The sequence below is a fragment of the Dendrobates tinctorius genome, unplaced genomic scaffold, assembly GCF_039654945.1.
Source record: "Dendrobates tinctorius isolate UK_male_01 unplaced genomic scaffold, ASM3965494v1 ptg000011l, whole genome shotgun sequence".
Taxonomy (NCBI): domain Eukaryota; kingdom Metazoa; phylum Chordata; class Amphibia; order Anura; family Dendrobatidae; genus Dendrobates; species Dendrobates tinctorius.
The window spans coordinates 82,430,491-82,447,422 of NW_027361679.1; the positions used below are offsets into that span (position 1 = coordinate 82,430,491).

At 42.1% G+C, this 16,932-nt stretch overlaps 1 protein-coding gene across 2 annotated transcripts in view; it reads right to left on the reverse strand.

Annotated features, from left to right (window-relative positions):
* Positions 1-1,021: 1,021 nt before the first annotated feature.
* Positions 1,022-16,932, reverse strand: part of TBC1D2 (TBC1 domain family member 2) — a 136,110-nt gene continuing 120,199 nt past the window's right edge. For both annotated transcript variants that reach the window (XM_073543899.1, XM_073543890.1), the window contains exons 13-14: positions 8,467-8,588; positions 1,022-5,741 (exon numbers count right to left, since the gene is read on the reverse strand). In XM_073543899.1, coding sequence (XP_073400000.1) covers positions 5,540-5,741; positions 8,467-8,588 — 324 coding nt within the window. In that variant the 3' untranslated portion in view covers positions 1,022-5,539. The remainder of the gene's footprint in view (positions 5,742-8,466; positions 8,589-16,932) is intronic.

Here is a 16,932-nt window from a genome sequence, read left to right on the forward strand (position 1 = left end):
TGTTCCACAGTTTATCTGACTTGACAATTTTTTTGATAAGGCACGACACAGATTCTGAAAGAGGTAATATGGTGTCATAGCTAATTTTTTACCCATGTTCATACAATGTGCCCTCAACGTACAGTATATAAACCAAAACGATCCCAGACTTCCAAACCCAGCTTGCTGTTCGTAGAGATCTCATACCAGAGTCAGGCTACATTCACACATCTGTGACTATTTTTATATACGTGTAAAACGGCCAATTTTTTTTATCATATGTTATCTGTATTGCCTAAAATTAAAGGAGGTATAAACTGTATGAACTTTTATGTATCTGTTGACTCTCAAAGCGGTTGTCTGGTCTAAATTGATAAGTCTGCACTGACTCTGTGTGACTGGAGACTTATGAATCCCCCCAGAGCATGCATTATGCAATATAAACGAAGACCAATCAGATTACTAATGTAGAGGCGCCTTAGCCAAAGGGGATTTAGTAGATGGGTATTTTTTTTCTTGTTTCCTGTTTTTTTGTTTTTTTTAAATCCTGAAAAGCCCATTAAAGAAGCACTCCCACAAATTTTGTATGGCCTCAATCTAAATGTAGATGTAATGTAGCGCAAGTTCATTAACATACTCACCAATCTCAGGCTTACAGGATTGCTTTGATCCTCTTCTCACTCACATGACTAAAATTCTGGCTCACCGAATCACACTTGGGTTTATGTGTGAGTTGAAGGTGACGTTCAAAGTCTTTGGAGCTTGAGAACGAGGCTCGAAAGGCTTACGTTATAAAAGAGACTTCCGGTTCACGCATAATCTCCAGTGTCATTCAGCATTTTTTTTGAGGAGTAAAGCACAGTACATTAAAATAGATTTGACAAGTCACAACAAATATATAATTTTACGGAAACACACAGAAAGAGGCTTTATAAAATCAACTATCACTTCAGAGAACATCATTTAATGGCTAGAATAGGTGAATGGCTGAGTACTAATGGAGTAATGGATTATCTCTGTCAAAGTTGACAAAATGAGACAATTTAGTACAGTCATTTTATTCTACAAGATGTATAATATACAGATTTGTACAATAAATAATGCCCATCAGACCTGCCAATTCAAAAGATCAAAAACAATTTATAAAAAGAATGGAACGTTTGCAGCCATGTCTTTAAAAGAAGAACTCCCATCAAAATGTTTATCCTATTGATTTATTGCAATCATATTATATAGCCATGTGTTCTTACAATTGCCCATTTTGCCATTCTACCCTCTTAGACCTAATGGAAAACAAAAGAATTATGACATGAGGTGATTAAAAACTGACTAGCTGAATCCTTCTGTGCTATGTAGTAATAGGAGATCAATGATCACTGTATGACTCATAAGTCCCAGCAAAAGTCGTAGGCAGGGCGGAGATGCGGAGCAGCTGGGTCAGAAGTTGAAGAAGGCAGTGATTTCTACAGGGACAAGACACGTCCTGTTTCTACATAGAGCAGAAAAAAAAGAGAATTATCTGGGTAGAAAGGCAAAATCATAAATTGTAAGTGCACAGTGATATATAAGATAATGATTGCAATACATTAAGAGGATAAAAATTTTAATGGGAGGACTGCTTCTTTAATAAGGGCATCTGCCCTGCAGTGCCCAATCTAAGTACATTACCCCTCAGTGGTAACTTTACCCATTATGATTGTAACCATTAATTTACAATTTTCATTGAAGATTGCTTTTGGCATAATTAATGTAAAATTTGTATGATTATCTTTGTTGTTTTTTCAGTCTATACAAAAATATACAAATTGTCTAAATGGTAATTGTCTAAATTGCCAAATAATACAATAACTCAACATGTTAACAATTACAACTTGTTTTATCCTCATATTTACACCTGACAAAGTATACAGTGGGCACGGAAAGTATTCAGACCCCTTTAAATTTTTCACTCTGTTTCATTGCAGCCATTTGGTAAATTCAAAAAATTTCATTTTTTTTCTGCTCTGCACCCCATCTTGACTGAAAAAAACAGAAATGTAGAAATTTTTGCAAGTTGATTAAAAAAGAAAAACTGAACTACCACATGGTCATAAGTATTCAGACTCTTTGCTCAGTATTGAGTAGAAGCACCCTTTTGAGCTAGTACATCCATGAGTCTTCTTGGGAATGATGCAACAAGTTTTTCACACCTGGATTTGGGGATCCTCTGCCATTCTTCTTTGTAGTTCCTCTCTAGTTCCTTCAGGTTGGATGGTGGACAGCCATTTTCAGGTCTCTCCAGAGATGCTCAATTGGGTTTAGGTCAGGGCTCTGGCTGGGCCAGTCAAGAATGGTCACAGAGTTGTTCTGAAGCCACTCCTTTGTTATTTTAGCTGCGGGCTTAGGGTCATTGTCTTGTTGGAAGGTGAACCTTCGGCCAAGTCAGAGGTCCGGAGCACTCTGGAAGAGGTTTTCATCCAGGATATCTCTGTACTTGGCCACATTCATGTTTCTTTCAATTGTAACCAGTGGTCCAGTCCCTGCAGATGAAAAACACCCCTATAGCATGATGCTGCCACCACCATGTTTCACTGTTGGGATTGTATTGGGCAGGTGATGAGCAGTGCCTGGTTTTCTTCAGACATGCCGCTTAGAATTATCACCAAAAAGGTCTATCTTTGTCTCATCAGACCAAAGAATCTTATTTCTCATAGTCTGGGAGTACTTCATGTGTTTTTTAGCAAACTCTATGCAAGCTTTCATATGTCTGGTGCTGAGTAGAGGCTTCCGTCAGGCCACTCTGCCATAAAGGCCCCACTGGTGGAGGGCTGCATTGATAGTTGACTTTGTGGAACTTTCTCCCATCTCCCTACTATATCTGTGGAGCTCAGCCACAGTGATCTTGGGATTCTTCTTCACCTCTCTCACCAAGGCTCTTCTCCCTTGATTGCTCTGTTTGGCTGGACGGCCAGGTCTAAAAAGACTTCTGGTTATCCCAAGCTTCTTCCATTTAAGGATTATGGAGGTCACTGTGCTCTTAGGAACCTTGAGTACTGCAGAAATTCTTTTGTAACCTTGGCCAAATCTGTCCCTTGCCACAATGCTGTTTCTGAGCTCCTTGGCCAATTCCTTTGACGACATGATTCATATTTGGTCTGACATGCACTGTGAGCTGTGTGGTCTTATATAGACAGGTGTGTGCCTTTACAAATGAAGTCCTATCAGTTTAAGTAAACACAGCTGGACTCCAATGAAGGAGTAGAACCATCTCAAGGAGGATCACAAGGAATTGGACAGCATATGACTTAAAAATGAGTGTCTGAGCAAAGGGTCTGAATAGTTATGACCATGTCTTATTTCAGTTTATCTTTTTTAATAAATTTGCAAACATTTCTACATTTGTTTTTTTCAGTCAAGATGGGGTGCATAATGTACATTAATGAAAAAGAAAAATGAACTTTTTTGAATTTACCAATGAAATGAAATGCAATGAAAGAGTGAAAAATTTAAAGAGGTCTGAATACTTTCTGTACCCACCATAAAATGTTCTGTCCTTGACAGAAGAATATTGATGAAGACAATGCAAAGCAATATGGAGTACAATTAAGCTTAGTTGGCTTTGACACAAATTTCTAGCCAAGTTGCTACAAAGTAGAGTTGAGCAAAAAGATTTGTGGGACTCTGGTACAGCAGCCTAATTGGTAGTTCATGGTTGCTAGATCAGAACATTGTGAACCTCCTACTATAAGGGACATTCTTGGTGTCTTCTGAATAGTGGCCCACCACAACATTATCCTTTTGTCGTGCCACAATGTAATTATGTCACAGTGCTTACTAATCAGAAGAATCACAAGGGATGCCACATGTACATGTCTGCTATTTCATCCTTCTTCTCCGCTAGATTTCTAAAACTTAATATGGACAAAACAGAATTAATCATCTTTCGCCCATCTCACGTGATCCCCCAACAGACCTATCCATTAAAGTAAACGGCTGCCCACTCTCTCCAGTCCCACAAGCTCGCTGCCTCGGGGTTATCCTTGACACTGATCTCTCCTTCAAACCACATATCTAAGCCCTTTCCGCTTCCTGCCGACTTCAAGTCAAAAATATTTCACGGATCCGTACATTCCTCAACCAAGAATCTGCAAAAGCCCTAGTCCATGCCCTCATCATCTCCCGCCTTGACTACTGCAACCTCCTGCTCTGTGGCCTCCCCTCTAACACTCTCGCACCCCTCCAATCTATTCTTAACTCTGCTGCCCGACTAATCCACCTGTCCCCCCGCTATTCCCCGGCCTCTCCCCTCTGTCAATCCCTGCACTGGCTCCCCATTACCCAAAGACTCCAGTTCAAAACCCTAACCATGACATACAAAGCCATCCACAACCTGAGTCCTCCGTACATCTGTGACTTAGTCTCCCAGTACTTACCTGCACGAAACCTCCGATCCTCACAAGATCTCCTTCTGTACTCCCCTCTTATCTCCTCTTCCCACAATCGCATACAAGATTTCTCCCGCGTATCCCCTCTACTCTGGAACTCTCTACCACAACATATCAGACTCTCGTCTACCATGGAAACCTTCAAAAAGAACTTGAAGACCTACCTCTTCCGACAAGCCTACAACTTGCAGTAACCATCGATCCACCAAACCGCTACATGACCAGCTCTACCCTCGCCTACTGTGAGGATACCCATCCCGTTGTAGATTGTGAGCCCTCGCAGGCAGGGTCCTCTCTCATCCTGTACCAGTCGTGACTTGTATTGTTTAAGATTACTGTACTTGTATGTATTATGTATACCCCTCCACACATGTAAAGCGCCATGGAATAAATGGCGCTATAATAATAAATAATAATAATAATGTACCAGAAGGTTCACAGAGCTCGATTCCGGCATAACCAAATCTTGGTCAACTGTACTACATAGTTTCTATTGATGTGACCATCATTCATGAAGTGATTCTGTAATGCTGGGGTCCCCAACCTATTGCTCAGGAGCCACATGTAGCTAATGAGAACATGATGTATAGCTCATGTATGTCTGCCAACTTGGTGCATTAGCACTAGGTCTAGTAAACAGCTATGAACAGCAGGTTTCCAGGTAGTAACTTCTGTGAATAACCCCACATAGAGGAGCAGATCTGGAGGCACATATACTGACCTTGCTGTTGGAGAGATAAATTAAGTGCTAAACTATCAGAGGGGGTTTTTAACACTGGATATTGTAGCGTGGTGGAATTCCTTACTGCAAGAAAACAAAATGAAGGTTCCGTACCCCTAGCTGCAAGTATGCCACCTTAATATGATTTCTGTGGGGAAGCTTTGGCTGTCAATATACTGATAAAGGGGACTATGTTTCACTACTGTGGGAGAAGCTCAGACAGGGCCTAGATGTACTGTAACTATTCGGTGGAAGAGGGGCAGAGGGGGTTCTGGATGTGAATCGTAACTCTCTCAGAGCTGAATGTGACTCTTGATGTAAGAAAAGTTTGGAGACTACTGCTGTAATGGAAAATCTAAACATGGTGATCAATAGAACATTTCCATAAGGATTGTGTCTCTTATTTTGCAAATGTTTATGTATCTTCTTCGTCATCACTGACACCCATGTAATTTCCTCTACTTCGGAGGTCCTTTTTACTCTTCACATACTCCCGTTTTATATTTTCCAGTTCAACAAGTTCTGCTTTGAATTTTTCCATATGTGCTACACGACGATTCCTCACAAGCTTCATTGGGAAAGGATTCATTTCATTAAATGCAATATTCATTAATTTCCTGAGAAAGTGAAATAAAGAGTACACAGCTTGTATATTAAAGCAGCAACAGGATTTTGACTTTGTCATAAACTTGGCATGGTTTATGCAACATAAAAACATTTCTGAAAAAATAAATCCAAATTGATATATGTTGATCTATATCCTGGCTGCTCTTTCTATCAGACAGGGTTAAGGGTTTATAATTTTGCTCCTGTGTCTGTCATTTTCTAACGTTAACCTGAAGAAAAAATTATTTTTAGAAAGTTCCATGGCACTGCCCATTTGGAGGCACACATTTACTATGTTGTCTATAAAGACAGTCCGAAGGATGTGTTTTTTATAGCAGCTGAATTTGTAGATGTCAAATGACAAAATAAATGTCATAGAATACTAGAGCCTTCAGGATGTGATGGAGAACTTCCTCCAACAGTATATACAGTGTATAGTGTTACTGTCCTGAATTATTATAATTAGATGTTAGAGCTGTTCATAAATGCCCCACCATCTAATGATAATGTGATGACTCTACTTTATCTCAAAATCTATACAGCAAAGCAGACAACTGCTCCACAGAAACCAGGACACGTCATTTCATTGGATGTATATACTGGTATGGTAAAACTAAACTAAACAAAAATGTCTATATATTAAAAAAAACTGTTTTTTGTAATATGTGTCACGCTCATGCCTTGGCTGAGTGGCACGAGCCGGGGGGGTTTGTGGCCCCACTGTGCCACAAACCAAACTACCCTGGAAGGGGCGTGACTACGACAGCTACCTCGGTCTTCACTGGAGCCTCTGATGGTGAGGTCTGGCTTGTGCGGCAGATAGCTGTCGGGTGCCACTCCAGGGTGGTGTCTGGCTATGGCTGCTGGTCCCACTCGGGGACAAGTCACTTTGACAGAAGCTATAGACAGGCAGGCAGGTAGACACGACAGGCACGGCTGAGACACTGGGCAAGCAGGCGTGGCTTGGAGACACAGGGCAAGCGGGCACGGCTTGGAGACACAGGACAGGCGGGCACGGCTTGGAGACACAGGACAGGCGGGCACGGCTTGGAGACACAGGACAGGCGGGCACGGCTTGGAGACACAGGACAGGCGGGCACGGCTTGGAGACACAGGACAGGCGGGCATGGTATGAGAAGGGACAGGTAGGGACCTGTTCACACAGCAGGTGCAGGTGTAGGCAGGAGGAGTGGTGTATGTTGGAACAGGATTTGGACCTATTCACACAGGAGGTGCAGGTATGGATATAGGCAGGAGTGCAGAGTAGGCGTAGCCGCAAGAGTGCGGAGTAGAGCTGAACCACAAGGTCTGTGGAGAAACTGCAGCAAGAAGTTCTGCAGCAGCAGAGAAGACAGAGCTGCAAGGGTGCAGATGCACAGACGGAGCTGCAAGGCTGCAGATGCACAGACGGAGCTGCAAGGGTGCAGATGCACAGACGGAGCTGCAAGGGTGCAGATGCACAGACAGGGAGGACACAAGGAAGGACACAGCAGGGAAGGAAGCCACAGACAAGGAGAAAGGGAGACTAAGGTAGGACAGAGTACAGACAAGGTACTGGGACCAAGACTCAAGGGCCAGGATATTCAGCCTCCTGGCAGGCAGACAAGGTACAAAGCAAGACAAGAAGTATTCCTCCAGAGAAGGAGGAAATACACAGGACAGGGCCTGGCTTCCTCAGCAGCAAGGTACTAACTGAGATTAGACATTGCACAGGCCATGTTTCAGTGGGTGTGGCGGAACTAAATAGTCAAGGGCTCTAGGTGATTGGTCAGGGACAGATTAGACAGGTGCACCCTGACTGCATAAGAACCAGAGAGTTCTGGTGCCACCCCCCTATACACACATAGCCAGGAAACACACAGGAGAGCAGAGGCACAGAGCACAGGACTGGCAACAGACAGAATTCACAGCATGACCCGGAGCAGTGAGTAAGTTGATGTGCGGGGGATGGGAGGCCATGCAGTGACGCCAGCAGGGTTGTTACAATATGCAATTTTCTGATCATATAAGCCCTTTAAATTTAATATAACATTTTACTGGATGTCCCCTTTAGAACACATGTCCCGATTTATCAAGACCACCATGGAAAAACAGGGAAGGGTGGACAAGTGCACACCTTGTAATGAATCAGGCACTGTGCAAAGTGGTCAAAGAAGGCCACGCCCCAAGTGAAAACACCCACTTGGACTTAACTTTAGTTAACTCATTAGTTGCCAAATAATTTGACTGATATTTCCACAATGGAAATGTGAAATTTAAAACAAACAATTTGTTCCGCTCTGCAGCCACTATTAAATTGTGTGTCCAGTTCACCATGTAATATTAGGTGACCAGTACTCTTGTTTTTAATTCAAAGTTCATTTAATTGTTGATATGCTGTTTTATTACATGTTATTGGCATAACTGATAAAATGTATAAACCAACATAGGGCTATAAGGCTCTGGTTACACTGGTATTAAGGATTGTATTTTGAATAAGTCCATGATGATCCATTTAATGTTTTACTGATCAAAATGGAAGTGATCCCATAGACATTTGTGGTCTTGTTACTAAGAAGATTAGGAAACTATCCTGCTCACTAAACTGACGGAACAAAACTTAACTTAAGCCAAAGACAGGATGAAAAATGCTATTAAAGTCAATAGCTCTAGAAATATAACTGGACAAAGCTTAGTAAGAGAATAACTGATCCAAAGACACTATTGTAAGGGAACATCAGATTATGATGTGTTTACCTGCCATCACAAATAGTCTTGGTAAAAAATGAAAGGTACTGGTAGATTTCTGTTTCATTATTCAGCTTTAAGATCTCTTCTTCATTGTATTTAAATATTGCAAGTGCATAACGAAAGATAACCTGTGAAAGAGATGTTTTATAACAAAGTAAGTAAACCGAATTTTTAGTCTCACGATTATAATAGCGCATCAAAGAGATGAAATATATATACACACACACATATGCATTATATATATATATATATATATACATACACACACACATACACAGGTTTATATCACATAAAGCATGCATCTTTATGATACATACAGTGGGGAAAAAAAGTATTTAGACAGCCACCAATTGTGCAAGTGCTCCCACTTAAAAAGAAGAGAGAGGCCTGTAATTTACATCATATGTAAACCACAACCATGAGAGACAAAATAAGAAAAGAAATCCAGAAAATCACCTTTTCAGATTTATTTTGCAAATTATGGTGGAAAACAAGTATTTGGTCACCTAAAAACATGCAAGATTTCTGTCTATCACAGACCTGTAACTTCTTCTTTAAGAGGCTCCTCTGTCCTCCACTCATTACCTGTAGTAATGGCACCTGTTTGAACTTGTTATCAGTATAAAAGACACCTTGTCCACAACCTCAAACAGCCACACTCCAAAGACCAAAGAGCTGTTGAAGGACACCAGAAACAAAATTGTAGCCCTGCACTAGGCTGGGAAAACTGAATCTGCAATAGGTAAGCAGCTTGGTGTGATGAAATCAACTGTGGGAGCAATAATAAGAAAAGGACCACTGATAATCACCCTCGATCTGGGATTCCACGCAAGATCTCCCCCCATGGTGTCAAAATGATCACAAGAATGGTGGTCAAAATTCCCAGAACCACATGGGGGGACCTAGTGAATGACCTGTATAGAGCTGGGACCACCGTAACAAAGGCTACCATCAGTAACACACTACGCCGCCAGGGACTCAGATCTTGCAGTGCCAGATGTGTCCCCCTGCTTAAGCCAGAACATGTCTGGGCCCTTCTGAAGTTTGCTAGAGAGCATTTGGATTATCAAAAAGAGTATTGAGGGAATGTCACATGGTCTGATGAAAACAAAGTAAAACTGTTTGGTAGAAACAAAACTCGTCATTTTTGGTGGAGACACAATGCTGAGTTGCATCCAAAGAACACCATACCTACTGTGAAGCATGGGGGTGGCAACATCATGCTTTGGGGCTGTTTCTCTGCAAAGGGACCAGGATGACTGATCTGTGTACATGAAAGAATGAATGGGGCCATGTATCGTGAGATTTTGAGTGCAAACCTCCTTCTATCAGCAAGGGCATTGAAGATGAAACGTGGATGGTTCTTTCAGCATGATAATGATCCCAAGCACACCGCCAGGACAACAAAGGAGTGGCTTCATAAGAAGCATATGAAGGTCCTGGAGTGATCTAGCCAATCTACAGATCTCAACCCCATAGAAAACCTTTGGAGGGATTTGAAAGTCTGTGTTGCCCAGCGAGAGGCCCAAAACATCACTGCTCTAGAGGAGCTCTGCATAGAGGAATGGGTCAACATACCACCAAGAGTGTAGAGGGTGTTCCAACCTTGTGAAGACTTACAGAAAACGTTTGACCTCTGTCATTGCCAACAAATGATATAACAAAATATTGAGATTAACTTTTGATAATGACCAAACACTTATTTTCCACCATAATTTGCAAAATAAATCTTGCCAACTCAGACAAGGTGATTTTCTGGATTTGTTTTCTCATTTTGTCTCTCACAGTTGTGGTCTACCTATGATGTCAATTGCAGGCCTCTCTCATCTTGTAAGTGGGAGAACTTGCACAATTGGTGGCTGACTAAATACTTTTTTCCTCACTGTATCTTGTGTCCTGCAGCCACCTTGCATACCTTCCCCCTCTGCCTAAAGCCGTGGTGCTTGGCCCCTTCTACCACTAGACATGGGATTATCGAGAGAGCATTGGCATTACCATGTAACTTCCCGTCTCTATGTTCCACATAAAATGGAAATCCTCCAGGGCTAGAAACCAGTGGGTAACAAACATTTTTCCTTTTATTCTACCTCATCCACAAGAGCGGGGCATGGTTTGACACTAATTAAATTTTTTTCCCTAACAGGTAGTATTACAATGTGAGTACCGCCCAACTTATGGCCAAGGATTACTTTTTGGAATAATTTTTCTCACATGCCGACAGCTTCCTATGCTCCTCTCTGTGTATCTCCTAAGAAATGACCACTCCTAATCTGACTACTGAGGTGTGCGCTTGAAGTACAAATTCCTTCATAAAGTTGGTGGCTACAAGTACTGACTGCTAAAGCAGAGCTAATTTCAGTTCCTGAAAGGCAGTCTCCAGCTCCGACATCCATTTAGCCATAACGGATTTTGTCCCCTTAATGCGGTTGGTCAGGGTTGCAGCCAGCATGGCAAAGTTTGAAATGAACCTCCTGTAGTACCCCATGATTCCCAGAAAGGCCCTATCTTGCTTTTTTTTGAGCGATCCTTTCCAGTTCAGGATTGCGCCTACTTTATTGATCTGGGGTTTGATTTTGCCTTTACAAACTACATATCTAAGGTATTTAGTCTCCTCTTTCAACATTGCCCATTTTTTTGCATTTATATATAATACTCCACCTTCCTGAAAGCAACCACCACCTGTGCCTTTCCCAGATGACTTCCTCAATCCGGACCGAAGATTACAATAATGCCTAGGTATGCTGCAGCATGAGTCTTATGCGGTGTGAGGATCCAGTCCATAGCCCTCTGGAAAGTGGCCGGCTGTGTGCAGAATTATTAGGCAAATGAGTATTTTGATCACATCATCCTTTTTATACATGTTGTCCTACTCCAAGCTGTATAGGCTTGAAAGCCAACTGCCAATTATGTAAATCAGGTGATTTGCATCTCTGTAATGAGTAGGGGTGTGGTCTAATGACATCAACACCGTATATAAGGTGTGCCTAATTATTAGGCAACTTCCTTTCCTTTGGCAAAATGGGTCAGAAGAGAGATTTGACGGACTATGAAAAGTCAAAAATTGTGAGATGTCTTGCAGAGGGATGCAGCAGTCTTGAAATTGCCAAACTTTTGAAGCGTGATCACCGAACAATCAAGCGTTTCATGGCAAATATCCAACAGGGTCGCAAGAAGCGTGTTGATAAAAAGGCGCAAAATAACTGTCCATGAATTGAGGAAAATCAAGCGTGAAGCTGCCAAGATGCCATTTGCCACCAGTTTTTCCATATTTCAGAGCTGCAACATTACTGGAGTATCAAAAAGCACAAGGTGTGCCATACTCAGGGACATGGCCAAGGTAAGGAAGGCTGAAAAACGACCACCTTTGAACAAGAAACATAAGCTAAAACGTCAAGACTGGGCCAAGAAATTTCTTAAGACTGATTTTTCTAAGGTTTTATGGACTGATGAAATGAGAGTGACTCTTGAAGGGCCAGATGGATGGGCCCAAGGCTGGATCAGTAAAGGGCAGAGAGCTCCACTCCGACTCAGACGCCAGCAAGGTGGAGGTGGGGTACTGGTATGGGCTGGTATCATCAAAGATGAACTTGTGGGACATTTTGGGGTTGAGGATGGAGTGAAGCTCAACTCCCAGACCTACTGCCAATTTCTGGAAGACACCTTCTTCAAGCAGTGGTACAGGAAGAAGTCGGTATCGTTCAAGAAAAACATGATTTTCATGTAGGACAATGCTCCATCACATGCATCCAAATACTCCACAGTGTGACTGGCCAGTAAAGGTCTAAAAGAAGAAAAAATAATGACATAGCCCCCTTTTTCACCTGATCTGAACCCCATAGAGAACCTGTGGTCCCTCATAAAATGTGAGATCCACAGGGAGGGAAAACAGTACACCTCTCGGAACAGTGTCTGGGAGGCTGTGGTGGCTGCTGCACGCAATGTTGATCATAAACAGATCAAGCAACTGACAGAATCTATGGATTGAAGGCTTTTGAGTGTCATCGTAAAGAAAGGTGGCTATATTGGTCACTGATTTTTTTGAATATCAGAAATGTTTATTTCTAAATTTTGTGTTGTTATATTGGTTTATCTGGTGAAAATAAACAAGTGAGATGGGTATATATTTGGTTTTTATTAAGTTGCCTAATAAATCTGCACAGTAATAGTTACCTGCACAAACAGATATCCTCCTAAGATAGCCAAATCTAAAAATACCCACTCCAACTTCCAAAAATATTAAGCTTTGATATTTGAGTCTTTTGGGTTGATTGAGAACATAGTTGTTGTTCAATAATAAAAAGAATCCTCTCAAATACAACTTGCCTAATAATTCTGCACACAGTGTAGTCTCCTCTTTCAACATTGCACATTTTTTTGCATTTATATACAGTATAGTACTCCACCTTCCTGAAAGCAAACACCACCTGTACCTTTCCCAGATGACTTCCCCAATCCAGGCTAAAGATTACAATATTGCCTTGGTATGCTGCAGCATAATTCTTATGGGGTGCGAGGATCCAGTCCAGAGCCCTCTGGAAAGTGGCTGGAGCTCCCTGCAGTTCAAACAGCATCTGGACGTATTGGAAACAACCATCGGGCATGGAGAAAGCAGTCTTCTCGTTGGCTTCTTGTGACATGGGGATTTGCTAATTGGGCTAGATCATGCATTCTTAGATTCCTCAATGACTCCGACATTCAGCATACGATTCACTTCCTTGAAGATAAGTTCGCACTGGAGATGGCAAACTGACGTCTCTTCAGTTGTTTAATTTACAAGGCCTTACACCATTCCCTCACCACCTTACTCATAATGGGTGTTCCTTGGTTGGTCAGGATCTCCGTCGGTAGACCTGTCAGGGCAAAGATGTGGACCAACTCACGGGCTATACTTATTGCTGAGGAGTTTTTTAGGGGAACCACTTCTGGGTACCACGTAGCAATAGTCGAGGACAACCAATATATTAATGCCCACAAGCAGACTGAGCAAGGGCAACGACTAGGACCATGGCAAATCACTCAAATGGCACCTCTAGGATTGGTAGCAGCACAATTGTGATTTTGGAAGTAAGAGATAGGCGCAATTATCTGGCATGTGGGACAAGATTTGCAATGCCTTAGAATTTCACGGTGACATCTGGGCCAATAGAACCTCTGCATGACCCAGTATTCGGTTTTGTTGACACCCAGATGGCCACCCAAGACATGTGAAATGACCATGTTCAACACACTCCACCTATACAGTCCTGGTGCCAACAATTACTCCACTGTTTCCTCTCTGACTTTAGTTAACCAGTAGAATAAGTACCTACTTATCATTAAATAAGGAAATTTGGTGTCAGCTCTCGGCTCCAGCGATATGCCATTTATAATGATTACATTATTGAACACTTCTTTTAGATTTAGGTCCCTATGTTAGGAGGACCCAAAATATTCTCTGGTCTCCCCTATCTCAGGAATGTCGGCCTCAGGGGATACCACCTCTTCATCTCACACCATTACACAGAAGGGAAACCAGTCAGACTCCGGGTGTGGTGAGACTTCTTTAAGGGCAAGTCTCTGGCCACAGGATAGTCTTTAGCATCCCCGAGAATGCAAAGGACCCCCTTCTTCTTTCCAGGAATCATTTGGAGAGTGATTATGGCCTTCAAGAGGAACACCAAATCTATTAGTCCAGTAAGTTGCTGACCATTCACTTTTATGGGACAAGCTTGGTTCCCCTCGCCGGGTGGACAGTCCGCACTGCAGATCGGATACGAGTAGTATGAACAACGGCGTCCCATGCTATAGTCCATTTGCTTGTTGTTCAGGGGACCACCGATGGCTATATGGCCTGGCCTGTGACATTTCCAACAAATTACATCCTCCGATGGGACCTTTGGCATGACTTCCACAAGCCCCTTGGACTATAGATGCCTTACTCTCTTTTTGAGCATCCACCCCTTGATGGGAACCCAGTATGGAGTGGGTTGCCTACCCAAGGAACCCTCAACTCCCTCATACCTTTTGATCAGTTCAACCAAGTCATCGGTGTTCTGGGGATTTCCCTGGGCAACTGCATCGGCATTTGAAGGGAGTGCACGAACCGATCCATTACAACTCGCTCCACTATCTGCACTGGGGTAGAGAACTGCGGCTGCAATCACTTTTGGACGAGGTTCAGCAGGTCAAACATTTGGGAGCAAGAGGGTTTTCCACGTTGATATGTCCAGCAGTAATTCAATCTGCTGCTGCTGTTGGAGCTGTTGCTGGTGCTGCTGCTGTAGGAGCTGTTGCATAAACAGCTCATGTGTCTCCTTCTGTGCCACCTCTTATTGCTGCTGCAGCTGGTGCTGGGCTTGTAACAGATTTTTAATAAGTTCCTTCATGATGCTGTCTGTCCTTGCTCTCTGGCTTATAGCCGCCTTCAACAAATACATGCAGTACTGTTCCCTGCAGCGCTGACCACACTTCTAACACCAAATGTAATAATGCTAGTCACTTGAGAGCGATATGAGGTATTACGGGAACCATTTCCATTTACAAGTCTGGCTGGTTTATTTCAGTACTCATAAAGCACATCACAGGAAAACTTAAATACAGTCCTTTCACAAAGTGAAACAAAGTTAACAGTCCATACAATAGTGCGGGTTAGCCCGCTTGACTTAGAGTCCAGCTTCTTAGTGCTTTTGCAAAGCCACACAATCTAGGAGGTCTACATACTTCCATACACAGAACCATGTGGCGATTAACCGATTAACCTCTCTTAGTACTATGTGAACATGCTCCTCTGTGATACATATCTCCCATCCACAATATATTTTTCGTATGCATATTTTTTTTAATACAATATATACATATATATATTAATTAAAAAAATGCATACGAATATACATATGAATATTCGTATACAGGTGTATCTCACAATATTAGAATATCATCCAAAAGTTAATTTATTTTAGTTCTTCAATACAAAAAGTATGACTAATATATTATAAAGAGGCACTGCAAACAGAGTGATGTATTTCAAGTGTTTATTTCTGTTAATCTTGGTGATTTTGGATTACAGCCAATGAAAACCCCAAAGTCATTATCAGTAAATTAGAATACTTTATGACACTAGCTTGAAAAAATGATTTTAAAATCCGAAATGTTGGCCTACTGAAATCTATGTTCAGTATGCACACAATACTTGGTCGGAGCTCCTTTGGCATCAATTACTGCATCAATGCGGCGTGGCATGGAGGCGAACAGGCTGTGGCACTGATGAGGTGTTATGGAAGCCCAGGTTGCTTTGATAGCAGCCTTCAGCTCGTCTGCATTGTTGGGTCTGGTGTCTCTCATCTTCTTCTTGACAATACCCTATCGATCGATTCTCTATGGGGTTAAGGTCAGACGAGTTTGCTCGCCAATCAAGCACAGTGATACTGCTGTTTTTAAACCAGGAATTGGTACTTTGTAAATGTGGACAGGTGCCAATTCCTGCTGGAGAATAAAATTTCTATCTCCAATAAGCTTGTCGGCAGAGGGAAGCATGAAGTGCTCTAAATAATAATAATAATAATAATTTTATTTCTATGGCGTCAACATATTCTGCAGCACGTTACATTATAGAGGGGACTTCTCCAGACAATACAGCATAGCAATAAACACATAGATCAAAACAGATACCAATAGGAATGAGGGCCCTGCTCACAAGCTTGTAATCTATAAGGGAAAAGGGGAGACACGAAAGGTGGATGGTAACAATTGCTTTTATTGTTTTTATTGTTTGGACCATCCCTAGTGTAAGAATCAGGTGTTCCTGTTGCTGCTTGAACCAGTTAACAGTCTAAATATGTAACAGTAAAGCCACATAGGGCTATTAAATGCAAAAAGCATGTAAGAACATGATGCGAGGAACCTGGATATGGTAGAAAATTTTGAAATGAGCCACACAGGAATATTTAGGTTAGTGCGTCGAGGCGATAGGCCAGTCTGAACAATTGCGTTTTTAAGGCACGATTAAAACTGTGGGGATTGGGGATTAATTGTATTAGTCTGGGTAGTGCATTCCAAAGAATCGGCGCGGCTCGTGAAAAGTCTTGGAGATGAGAGTGGGAGGTTCTGATTAATGAGGATGTTAACCTCAGGTCATTAGCTCTCAATACAGTGGGGCTCTTTTTCAGAGCTCTTTTTTTGGGGGTAAACATTTTTACGAGAGCCCCTTTGGCCTAGTTATTTTCTGTCTTCGGTAACAGAGGGTCTCTGGCTGCCCATGATGCCGGTTTGCGGTTTTCTTTCCATGGATCACTTCTGGTTAATACTAAGCACTGTATACCATAAGGCATGTTTTGGAGATGCTCTGACCTATTCATCTTGTGATTACAATTTTACCCTTTACAAAGTTGCTCAGAATCTTACGTTCTTCTTTTTTAGGGCTCATACTCACATGCGAGAAACTCGGACGAGTCTCGCACGTCAATACCCGGCACTGCCGCAGGCACTTTGATTGGA